This window comes from Pezoporus wallicus, unplaced genomic scaffold (genome assembly GCF_028554395.1).
Source record: "Pezoporus wallicus isolate ANWC-B61680 ecotype Strahan unplaced genomic scaffold, APGP_CSIRO_Pwel_v1 contig_8333, whole genome shotgun sequence".
In the NCBI taxonomy this organism is placed as follows: domain Eukaryota; kingdom Metazoa; phylum Chordata; class Aves; order Psittaciformes; family Psittacidae; genus Pezoporus; species Pezoporus wallicus.
Window position 1 is genome coordinate 1,072,175 of NW_026637037.1, and position 12,712 is coordinate 1,084,886.

The following is a 12,712-nucleotide window of genomic DNA, read 5'->3' on the forward strand; positions in this document are numbered from 1 at the left end:
GATAAAAAGATATGATCACTAATTAAATGAAAGTAAATTTCAGTCATTCTTATAAAATGTTATTTGGCAAGAAAAATGCTCATTTCAAGTCAAAAGAAGTTTTGATTACTCAGTGCTCCTTGCCCTTGGGTCAAATGCTGAAAGATACCTTAGTATGGGCTGTCAATGAGGTGAATGAACAACCACTGAATTCCTACACAATGTACATAGAAAGCAGCAAACCAAAGAAATATATTTTCCTGTAAGGATCACATTTAACACTTAAAAATATAAAGCAGTGACAAAAAAGTCTCCTTTAGAGTATGTGACCAGAGTGTGTAAATATCTTGCAGGAGGTACAGAATCCAGTTCTAACCTGTATTGTATCCACTCAGTTGTATTCTTTAAAGCTGGATTTCACTAAGTACTGAGCTCAATAACATGAAATCATTTCCACGTAGAATACACACCCCATATGCAGGAATAACATTGAACACTCACCCGTACAGAAGCAGCAGGGCAACAAGCACAGGGAGATTAGCTGGTGAGGTGTAAGCTTTCTTGTTGAAGCCAGTGAATATAACCACAACCAGTCCAGCACTCAGTGCATAATTCACCTGCCACACCACAGGGTGAAGATTAGTGTTTAAAACCTGAGAAGGTCTGCAACCGTATCCAGATCCTACACATTATTCCAAAAGGATTTTGTACTGAGGAATACCAGAATTTATGAGCTAGACTAGTCACACTCAAGCTTTTGGAACAATAGGTCCTTGGCAGCACTCAACATTTTTTCTGAGACATCTTTTATCAGTCTGTTCATCAAAACTACAACATATATTATTTCTTAGATTATGGTTTGGGAGCCAATTACTTTGTGGTCCTGTTGGCAAGCTGCCCACAGAAAGAGGCTGTGGGTATGCAAGGGAAGTGCAGTTTCTGCTGATGCAAAGGTTGTGTAGGAGGGGAAAAGCTGGTTACTTGAGCCACATTCCTGGGAAGAGGCTCAAGTGAGTGTGTTTGGCCACTGCTCTTCTAAATTTCTCTGCGTGCTATTCTACTGCAATGCACAGAGCTCCTCATGCAGAATGGCGTGTTTCATGGAACTGCTAACACCAATAAATACCTTTGCATCATGCTGCCAAGGGCCACAGCCAAGTAGAATTCCTGCCAAGCTGCTGGGTGGCTGCTGTCACCAGCAGGGGACAGGAACTCGGAGATCTGCTTCTTTTCCCTCATTTACTAACTGAATGCTTTGCTTTACCTTCTCCTGAAAGAGCACCTCTTGAAGCCCATAGAGCTGGGGTTTTTCTTTTTTTTTTCTTTTTCATTTTTTCAATTCCATGTTCATGCTTTTCTTATTGCATAGCCCTTGGCCACTCTCTTTGTTCAGAAGGCATGGCTAGAGAACAAGCCCCTTGCTGTATCTCATCCAGGCAAAGAATTTGCTCCTTTGTGACAAAGTGGCTTGAAGAGTAATGGGAGGGTAACTGAGCCCTGTGTAAGCAAGAGTGGGTCTGTGGTCTAAATCCTGTTGGAACAACACAGTGTTCACAACACACAAATACATCTATGTCATTTTAGACACCCTAGCGTATTTTGTCTGGGCTTCAGCTACTGTTCCAGCAGTCTGCAAATCTCCCTCACCTAGATTTCTTGAACATCTTGAAACATGTTATGGCCCTTCTAGATGGCAGGAATGAGGCAACTGGGCTTTCCACTGCTCTGGGGAGCTGTAATTTATTGTACGTTTAAAGATTGGAAACCCTAAGATTACAACAGTTGAAGCTCCATTTGTTGAATAATGAGTTGTGCACCTGACTTAATTTCTACATCTGTAGAAATAAATCCTTATCCTGCTTTACAATGCTCGGAATCACCTTCACTCAATTCACCAGTTAGTTCCCAGTTCATGAAAACCCAGGAGTAATTTCAGACTATGAAATCAGACCAGCAGTTACTCACTATATCCCACATGAAGTTGGTTAGCCAGTAGACTGCAGGGCTCACACCACTGACAAACTGTAGATGCTTGGCTTGTGTTACACGTTCTTGAATCAGATACAAAACAAAACTGGCTGGTATAAAGGACATGGCAAAAATCACACAGATGGCAACAACAGCATCCACTGAAGTGGTCAGCCTAAAACAGCACAAGAAGGGACTGTGAGCAAGGGAATGGATACAACACAACACTGTATTAGCAATTGGGGAATCTGGAAGGAATGTGAATGTGAAGATCTAGAAGTAGCACGGCTATTTTGTGAGTAGAAGACTTCTCCAATTTCAAAATGTGCTGCTCTATTTTCCCAAGTTGTGCTGGAGACTATAGCTAGTATGGTATTTTGCTAAGGATGATGGTATTTTCCCAAGCTATGCTGGGGACTGTAGCTAACAAATGTGGATGATGGTGGCACTACTCTGTGATTTTTCATTTGCTTTCATTCTCTGGGAACAGTTCAACTCCTATACATATCTCAGTTTGAGAGCCTTCCCTGTATGGTATGTGTCAGACTAGACATTAAGGCACAATAGTCAAAGGCCTGGGAGCTCGGAAAAGAGGGGCTCAGAGAGGCAAGTTGCAGACAGTGAGATGAAGCACAGATCTTACCTCTGTGCTAAGGCAGGAGTTTTCAGTTTCACTGAATTCTGAACTTAACAGGAAACGTGAGTGGGAAGCCATGTCTTCTTACAGGTGTCTTTTCCAAGGAATCAATGGCTTGTAGATTCTGGAATACACCAGCCCTACTACATGCCACTGAAAATCTACCTATGTGCTGTCCTTGGCACCAAGACAGAGGTTGTTGACTACTGACTACCTGTAGCCAAGTTAAGGACAATTTCTGACTGCTTTTTTGATTATGATCTCTCTGTTATTTCACAAGTAGATCTACTGGCTTTGGTGCATGAACAAAGACTTCAGAATCTTCATGCTTGGGAATCAACATATATGTGCAATCACGTATAACCAATGGTCATAGCTCCTACACAGGATGGGAATGAACTCTTATAGGACTATAATGATCCAGAAAAGAATAGAGTGTATAAGTAAATCTTGATTAGAATAAAACTCCAGGGAAAGGCCTCCAGGTTCTGTCAATTAAACTATTTCCCCACAGAGTATGTGTACATTAGAGGCAGCAAGCTGCTAGGAGAGGGAGGGGTAAGAGCCAGCACCAGAGCACAGGCAGACTTACACAGTGACTTCAGAGAGTTGCTCTTTCGTGAGGTTCAGAGGATGGTTTACAGCAGTGATCCCAAATTCTTCAGGGGCTTGGCCAGTATGCAGGTTAGCTCTAAGGATTGCATTACTGGCTACATTAAGGAAGCTAACCATGGCATGCCAGCCTTTATTGTTAAACCACACCTAAAAGAGTCAGAAAGCAGAGATTCATTTAAGAAGCCTTCATTAATAACCCTGAGCTGCAGGAAAAAACTTGGCTGCCTTTTATCTACTTTGGTGGGCACTGTAACAGGGAGGAATCCGGGACCAGGAATGCATAGCTCCCAGGCACAGTCCAGCAGGAGGAGCTCACATACTATGCTTTTAAGAGTTGACAATCACTGTTAAGGGATTTTACAGAGCTATATTTTAAAATTTATCAGAATGTGTCCTACTCAGCAGGATCTGGGAAAGTACTAAGAAGTACTAAGAACATGGTTAAACTATCTCAGATTACAAATAACTGTGCACTAACAACATATCCCATCTTCATAATAGTATTTCATCTGTGGTTGCATCTGAGAATGTGACTAGTAATATTCTCACTATTTGAAGTCTATGTCAGGAAAGAATGGGAGCTAGCAGACTACTTGCAGTAAAATACCTTAATATTATCTTCAGTTTCCATGTATTTAAGGAAATTAGTCATTTCTTTAGCAGCAGCCAGTGAACTTTGTCCCTAAAATGAAAAAGAAATGGTTCAAGCTCAGCTGTCTGGGTGAAATCTGGTGCTGCATATCTTCAGCTTCATAACAATTCTTTAGTAAGGGGACAATAAAACCAAAGGAAATCTTGCTTACTCCTGTGATATTCATCATTCGGCCAAGATCACTTAAAAAATTGACAACTTGATCTCCAGAAACATGAAGGACTGGGAGCTTTCCTCCTATAGAAATTCCTCCATATCTAACAAAGAGAACAGTATCATCAGTCACTTGTACCACATACCCAAAATTCTGTACTTTGATGGAAATACTAAAAACTCACTTAATGTTTGTTTTCTATACATCCTATAATTCATGTATAGCAACCTTCACTCTTTTTCTAGCAACTTGTATTAGGCCTTTTTAGGGCTTACAAATAATAGACATTCTATCAGTTCCTGAGGTGTTCATGCCAACATCCTGATTTAGATAGAAGATTCGGAGCAAACAGTTATTTATACAGTGCAAAATCTTTAAATCAAGATAATTGACATGTAAGTGTTTAGCCAGCAAGGAGGACTAAGGACAGCATGGACCTCACTTAAAATTGCAGTTGCCCTGAGAGGAGCAGGTAATCACCTATGCTGGTGCCAGTCAACACTCCATAATAATAAATACTACTGCATGAGATGAACCATAATCTATCCCATATAAAGTAATGTTTGCACATGAACAAACAGATATTTTTTGCTGGAAGCCAGTCACCCAGCTGCTACCTTTGAAGTGAACTCCTGCTGCTGAAAAACTAAGTATGCTCTTCAGGCTAATCAGTCATCTTTCTAAGCTTAGTATCTATACAGTGAGACATCACACTGTGGTTGTCTGACGTCTCTATGTAAGTGTGGATCACTAGTGTAATCTGTTTTCTAACCACTGTACGTGTTCAGAGCAGGGATGAGGAGTTGTGGTTGTTACTTCTGATAGTCTGGTGCCCAGGTTTCATCTCACCCTGGTCTTTTTCTTTCTTTTAAGGGTTCACATTTTCCTGCTGCTCTGTCACAGTGTATGCAGTGTTGTATTCTAACTTTCCATCACTCAGATCCCATTAATCTGACTGCTGGGGTAATAAAACTGTGATTGTTCCATTGTGTGCCTCTGGTCTTTATCCTTGAGGGTGTAGTCCAAACAAATGTAACCTAAATGCAAAGGGTCTTTATAAAACTTTTGCACACCCCAACCTATTTCCCACTGAAGCCACCTTTGTTCTATACTATCTGCTGCAATTCCCCTTGTCCATTTAAAGAAACATTGTGAGGCTCCAGGTTAAACAGAAATTCATTGTTGCTTTACTTACCCCCATAATCTGTGAATTGGTTTCTTACCTTTGCTCATTGACCCAGTATTTGCTCTTCAAGCTGAAACAGACAAAGAGAATCTCAACTCTTAATGCACAGAACCAGTCAATGGTATTGTCAGGCTTAAATGGAAATGGTTTCCCCTAAACAGCCTTTCCTCTTCCCCTTACCCCCCCATCCCCCTTTTTTTTTTATTTCTTTTATTTGCTTTCTTTTTAAGTGATTGCTGATAACTTTGAGCTGTGGGGTTGTCTGGACTTTTGGTATTCCTTCTAGTGGTCTGGTTTTGTTTTCTGGCATGTTTCATCTCCAGCTTATACAGAGATAAGAAAGATTTTGGAAGTGACAGATACTGGTTCTATCCTAAATCCATAATGAATTAATTTAAAAAGATGAATCTAAGGCAATTATGACATATGCTAAGAGGAATCAAAGGCAGCCAACACATAGCTAGTATAACAGGAATTTCAAGAACTTTGCTGGGAATTGAAAAGGTAGCATGGCCTGAATCAGAAATAATAGGCCATGGACACCACACAGTCAATTACCATGCATGCCACTCAGGCAAGTGAGCAGCTATCAGTAGGATAGATGGATCTAACATTATCTTTTGGCTCTTAAGCACTTTTGGGAAGAGAGTGCTAATTCACTCAAGCGGATGGTCATGCTGGTGCAGCTAAAGTTCTTCAGGGACACAAATCAGTATCTCTGCAAGGCAACACTTCACGCTGTGCAGAGGCACCAGTTTTCTCACCACTGACACAGTTACCATTAACAGAGCATTCCATCAACATCAGAACTTAGGTCTGCCTATAAAAGAGTACCTGATTACAAAAATAGGTATAACTAAAACAATTTAACTCCCCTAAAATGAGCATCTCTGTTCTTACATTAGGAATATGGACATGACACTCGAGTCTACACTATGCTGTGGTAAATCAGGTGCCTATGTTACTATTAAATGAGAATTTCATGGCCAGGTACGAAATACCACATGTGAAAAACAAAGGAAGATTCACCCCTACCTCCCTTTTATCAAAGTGGGGTATGTTTTCACCAGAAAATCAGAAATATTTCTGTGGGTGAGATCTTGAAGGATTTCTGTGCTGTGCTGCACTCTCTGAAAAGAAAACCTCATCAATTACAGGAAACTTCACTGTCTCTAAAGCTATTAAGCGTTTGTCAGGAAAAGAGCAAAAGCAGCTTTGGTTCAGAGGAATTGCTCAGGTTCATAGTATCAGTGGAATGGAGTGGGTCATTCACCTTCTAGCCCAAATATCTTTATTTTCCTAAGATTCCAGAAGAAATCATGAAATCACAGAAGGTCGTGAGGGCTGACACAAACGAGCTGCACTTTACTCTGAAACCTGGCCCAAGTTATTTGCAACAAAGACCAAGGTTGCTCAAGGCTTTTTCTTCACTGTGAAAGAAGGAAGCTTTTCAAACAGACTGAGGTCCCAGTGAAGATAAAGTGGTTTTCTATGATTTAACAAGTTGAAGTAAAAATTAACATGAAAACTTGACCTTCACTGCCATGTTAGAAACTTCGAATGAAGAGTACTCTCTCTTTTTTTTGCACTGAAAATGATGCCAAATGAAAACGATACCTTTGTGAGGCTTTTGCAAATACAGGGTCACTGTGAAATGCAAGACCTCAGACTCATTGAGTTTATCCCAAGGTGGAATATACTGTGAAAGGTTCTTGGGCAGTTTCAAAAGGCAGGTCTGCAACCTGAAATGACCTAGTAATGACCTCAAAAGTCTAATGAACTTTCCAGAAGTTCCTCCATTTGTCCACAGAGAAGCAGTACTGGAGGATACAGAAGATAAATTACAGCTCCTTATCTTATTCTCAACAATACATAGGAAGACTGGTAGCATCCTCACAATTCCTTCATTGAATGAGCTGTCTATGCTCAGGCATCTTTCACAATTACTTACAAACTGTTGCTTCCCTGGAGACTCAAATGTGAACTGTTTTTTCCTGACAAGTTATACAAAATTGTCAGGATAATATTATAACCAACACATTTCCCTCAGATGAGTAGAATCCTCATAAACAAGCAAAAAATTAGTGTTGTATCCTACTTGAATCAGAAGCTTTAAATTAAATTTCCTTCCTAAATCCACTAGCATGCACTTAGCAAAATTCAACTTTGGCTGTTGATTGGACATGGATTATTGGAAATCAGAAATAACTTGTGATGCTGTGAATAATGTCAGAATAGAACCTCTTTATTAACTTATTTTTTTTGCTTCATAGATAGGAATTCTACAGATATTTAAACCAAGTTGCTTTGTTGTTTTGTGAATAGTGGTAGAGAAAACAAAGCAAGCCAGGTCAGTATTTCTTAAGAGATTTGGATTCAGGAACTTGTGACATCAATATTAAAACTAAAATTATTTTAATCATTTGGCTAATGTGTGCAGCCTGGCAAAGAGGAGTATTAAAGCTGAGACATTAAATGAGTGAACTGTTCCTCTGGCACTGCCTGCAGTTCTGCTGTCTTTAACTTGTTAGAAAAAAAGCTAGAGAATGTAAACACTAACAGGCTGTCATTTTCCTTTGCTCTTCAAAAAAAGCAAACACATTTTATAAAGGGCACTACTAAGATCATTCATTGATTGGAGCAGGTAGGAATGTACCTCTCATCTCTTCTCCATACAGCACCAGCGGCTTTTAAATCACTCCTCTTCATGCATATGCATACAAACATTTGTTTTGCTAGCTTAGAACTAACTTTCTAGAACTAGAACTGAGGCATGCAGGAAAACTGTTACTTGGGGTTGACTCAATATTAATTTCTCCATGTTTAAAGTGATGACCCCATTCCATTTTTTTGAAAACCATGACAATTTTCTTTCCTTCCTCTCTTCTTTCTCCCTCTACAGAAAGGCAGACTTCTAAAGAGAATTTTCTTTGAAACAAAAAAGCCTATTTTTTTAAATTATTTGATAAATTGTTATTTTTTTGTGATTTTCTTCTATATGAAAAGGCTGCAATTGAGATGAAAATAGTGACCAATTTCATTGAAATGTGCAAGCTTTTCCAATACCTCTGAAACTGAATTCCAAATTCTAGCAATTCTTGCTCCATTAAGAAAACATACTCCATTCCTTCCATGTCTAGTGGCATGGCAAGGTACTTCCATACTTATCCCTTTCCCAGCACTTGCCATGAAAGTTTTCTACAGAGATTTATGGCACAAGGACCCAACCTGTGGTGGGGGTAGGCCTCCTGCTCCTGCAGGGCATTCTGGCATCATAGTGAGTTTCTTGTGAGTGCTGCACTTGCAGGAAGGTGATGGATTCTCAGGGCTCCACTTGTGGCTCAGCAGGAGGCTGCTCAGGTTGGGATGAACAGCAGGTGTGTTCCAAGCAGTTGGCATATTGCTGCATGGGTAGTTCCTGTGTGGAGGAACATTCTTTAAGCTGCACAGGGAAATTGTTCATGAGAGGTCACAGAATTGCTGAAGCAACTGCTTCCAGACACCCCAATGGGGACTCATGTGTGGAAAGTGCCACGGAAGCTGTGAAGATTTGGGTCTGACCTACTGACCTGAATTTTAAGGTTGCTTAATTCTCAACGTAAGGCTACATGAGCTGGTTTCCAGCTAGCCATATTGAGCACTGGGAATAATTCATAATCCAGTGGCACTGTCGTCTTGCTGTTTGTTAATTTTGACCTAATACTAGATATTATGGCCAACAGTGTATCTGAAGCATTGGCTGGAGTGCAAAGCCAAGCCAATTTATTCTTGTTTCACTACTCAAGACCCTGTAGTAATACCCTGTTAGAACCTTGCTTCAGAGAGATTAGCCAGGAACTTACAGAAGAGGCTGATTCTTCATGCAGCGATTTCCAAATCCTGGTTTATTCAAGAAAGCATCAGTGAGGGAGACCATCTGCTCACTGCCAGGACGCTCATTGCTAAAGGAAGAACATAGGACTTTCTCTATAGAAATGTTTTGCAGACTATTGTACTGGAATACGCATAGCAACTGGTGAAGGACACCCATATGGCAGAACCAACTCCCCCCTTCCAAATGCTGCTGATTCAGTTGCCTTATTTATGCAAACCCCTTTGCTTCTAATATTAAAGCATGACTTCTGACATTGACTGATAGCAACAGTCTCCAAAAAGGCTTGAATTTCTACCCTCTCAGCCCTGTCACAGTCAGTAATCAGAAGATGAGAAACATTCTGCATTTCCATTTGCTGAGGCCAAAGAGACAATGCTGCTAATAGTAAAATGTCTGCAAGCAACAAAATAACACCAGGCTACAGAATATCGCTGGTACCAAGTGTTACAGAAGTATGACTATCAAATGCTGTTCCACAAACTACAATGTATAACTTTAATTAAAGTTTCATGTGAATTTTCAGTAGGAAACTCAAGCAAAATGCTTCAGAATTATTGCCTTCAGTTTTGCTGCTTTCTGCTAGTTGGGATCTAGTCTAGGACTATCCAGCCAAAGAATACTGTATGGGGAGAAACTGCTAAGCAGCAGCACTAAAAAAGCTCAAGAGTCTCTGCTTTCATCTTGTTTCCATAACTTTGCCCAAATACTGTCCTGACTATAAATAAACCTACCACAGGTCAGCAGATAGGCTTGAATTTCATTGTTCCCTAAGATTATGAATACAGGAGTAGTTCACTGGCATATCAGAAAGTTAGATTTCTTACTGTCCTGGATCTACGATTAGGCAGGATAAGTAACTGTAAGTGCTGAGGTAATGAATTCAGGTAGGAAGAGGAGAGTACTAAAGATAGCAAGATATTTGAAGCACTCTTAGTCTGACAAACTCACAGCTGCTTTCTCCACCTGCACCACTTTCATGCTATTTTAAATCCTTTTTATACCACGTAGAGTGAGAAAAGCCCACTAAGACAGGGCCCCATAATCCTAAAAGCTAGGGAGGAAAGGATGTATACATGGCAGTACTTTTACTCTATGATTTTTCTTACCTGAAGAAAGTAAACTGCTGTCCATAGATCCAAGGGTGTAAGGTTAAGGCAGGATATTCTCCAAATGGAGGAATAATGACTGTAAGTATTAAAGACAGCAACACAAAACTAGCAGGGAGAACAATCTGCAGGGAACATGAAAACATCACACTAGGTTATTAGATATATATTGTAGAGCGACACTATACAGACCTCATAATATATGTAAACAAAGGAGGGACAGCGTGAGCACACAGATCAGATCTGGTTTATCTCCTGAACACCAAAAATTTAATTTTCAATGCTTTCAGTCCAGATTCTGTTTGCCACAGAACTGTATTATGTTAAAAATAAAATGCCAGGCTAGTAGTGATTGAATCATGAACTTGGTGTGGGTGATAGACTCTAGGCAGAAAGAAACAGAATAAGAGGCGGAACAGTTGGAATCAGAACAGTTAGGGACATTGTTACCCATTTGCAATAAATACCTCTGTTGCTTTGCAGAGATACAATGCTGGGAAAGACAGCATTTAGAACGTTGTGAGAGAGTCAAGAACAGCAAAAGTCAGCCAGTACCTGGGCTAGGAAGTCCTTACAGCTGCGGGATGTGTGGTGGAACCGTTTGATGAGCAGTGCTTTGATCTGCTGAAGTACAAGCTGAAAACCTTTATACTGTTGGGACCCTTTGCCTTCATTTTGATCTCCTGCTGTGCCTACCGGCATTTGAGAAGTGGCATTAGTTTTCAGTGTGGTTTGTTCAGCTGGTTTGTTCTCAGTAGAAGTTTTACCGAGAGTAGAACCATTTTCTTGAGTGTCTCCTAGGTTAAGATGAAAAGGGGCAGAGACCACACTTTATCTTTCATATATGAAGAGAGCACAGACATTTCAGTGAGCTCCATATTTTACAAACTGTACATATCACATCACCAGATTGCTTTAATTACAACTGTTGCACTGTGGCTGTATCTAGTGGCATCACACAGGTTAACACTCTTCTTACTCAGCAGGATGAACAAGTTAATCATGGATGTAGTTTCTGGACTAATGGTCAGCTTATGGACTAATGGTCAAGTACATTTTATAAAACTACTAAAACCACTGACATGTGGGGCCTTGACACTCCATTTACTTACACAGCTCAGAATCTCATCCAATCTAAATAAAGGTCTTTCTGATGACTTCATCTTATTTCTCAGATATCATGTCATGCCCTAAAAAAGGATATTTGCTGACCAAATTTGTTTTGGCAAGAAGACTATACAAAGACTGAAGGTTCTGAGGTTCCTCTTTACTTGCAGTCCCAGGAAAAGTTTATCAAGAACTGATTCATGGATCTTTACCTTCTTTCTGCATTCCAGGGTCAGCTTCTGCTGTGACCTTTAGGAAAACCTGCCATAGACAAATACATCTCCTGGTTAGGAATGGAACAGGTACAATAACCTGACTTCTGGAGTTTATACATCATCATTTAGTGTAAAAGAAACAAAATCAGATAGCTTTTCAGGACTGCTGCTTATTACACAACCAGAGATCTCTTACGAGATATCTCAGAAAATAAAAGACAGGAACAAGCTAAGATACAAAGACAGATTTCAGGCTAATGAGTCATGCTCCATGAGGCTAGCATGAAGTGATGCTTGGATCCTTTCTCTACACCTATTCCGAAGACTTCCTGAGTGTGCCACAGAATATATGAGTAGGTTTTGAAGGGGATATTATACATGTTTAAGAATGGGAACTGTCTCAGAAAACATTTTGGGGACTGCTGGTAAGATCAGCAGGTATCAGAGGTCTGTTACCTCTTCAAGTGGTGTGTCTGAAACTCCAAAACTGCTGAGTCCCAGGTCATCCAATGTTTCCTCCAGCTCTCTAAAGAGACTGGCATAAGATCGCTGTTTAAAGTGTTTACTGGGCAGAAGGTAAACTAGTTCCTGACCAATGCTTTCAATTAATTTTGCTTCTGGGACATGATGATGAATGACTTCTGCGAGCTCATTCAGGTCTCCTGTGAAAATTAAAAACAGTGTTGAAAGAATGAGTATTTAACCATGCTAAAAAGCTGTTGTTTGCACTATATAAACAGGGACTGCTCTATTGCATAACTCAGATATCTCAGTTAATTCTGTACTAGGCTGCACTGTGTTGCTAATTATGCTCTGGAACTACGTAGCAGAAAACTATTTCAGGTCTGTTAAGAAAGCACAACAAAATCTTCAACAATATCTACTTAAGTTCTTCTCTCATGTAGAAAAGTTGAAACAACTTTTTTCTAAGAAAGTCAGTTCCCTTCACTCTAGATATGCTTCAGTTTTCATGAAAAATTGACACATTTTGGTGTAGAGTAGTTCAAAACTCAGCCTATACTTCTAAAGCACACAAACTTCCAGTTCATCATCTGTACCTGAGACCATATATACATCAAAAAGGGGCAATAGTAAGCAAAGCCACAAAGAAACCTTATCAAATTCATGTTACAATGCAATACAGATGTTAGACACAAGCACTGAAGAAGTGGGCATCTGAAGCATTGATATGTAAAATGAGATCGTAGCATAACAGGAG

General features: G+C 40.0%; 1 protein-coding gene across 1 annotated transcript in view; it reads right to left on the reverse strand.

Annotated features, from left to right (window-relative positions):
- Positions 1–12,712, reverse strand: part of ABCA4 (ATP binding cassette subfamily A member 4) — a 72,099-nt gene that overhangs the window by 11,767 nt on the left and 47,620 nt on the right. Inside the window, exons 25-37 of the mRNA XM_057402749.1 lie at positions 11,950–12,155; positions 11,491–11,539; positions 10,727–10,968; positions 10,172–10,296; positions 9,034–9,132; positions 8,420–8,609; positions 6,227–6,321; positions 5,229–5,261; positions 4,003–4,108; positions 3,807–3,881; positions 3,177–3,346; positions 1,945–2,122; positions 481–596 (exon numbers count right to left, since the gene is read on the reverse strand). Coding sequence (XP_057258732.1) covers positions 481–596; positions 1,945–2,122; positions 3,177–3,346; positions 3,807–3,881; positions 4,003–4,108; positions 5,229–5,261; positions 6,227–6,321; positions 8,420–8,609; positions 9,034–9,132; positions 10,172–10,296; positions 10,727–10,968; positions 11,491–11,539; positions 11,950–12,155 — 1,684 coding nt within the window. The remainder of the gene's footprint in view (positions 1–480; positions 597–1,944; positions 2,123–3,176; positions 3,347–3,806; positions 3,882–4,002; positions 4,109–5,228; positions 5,262–6,226; positions 6,322–8,419; positions 8,610–9,033; positions 9,133–10,171; positions 10,297–10,726; positions 10,969–11,490; positions 11,540–11,949; positions 12,156–12,712) is intronic.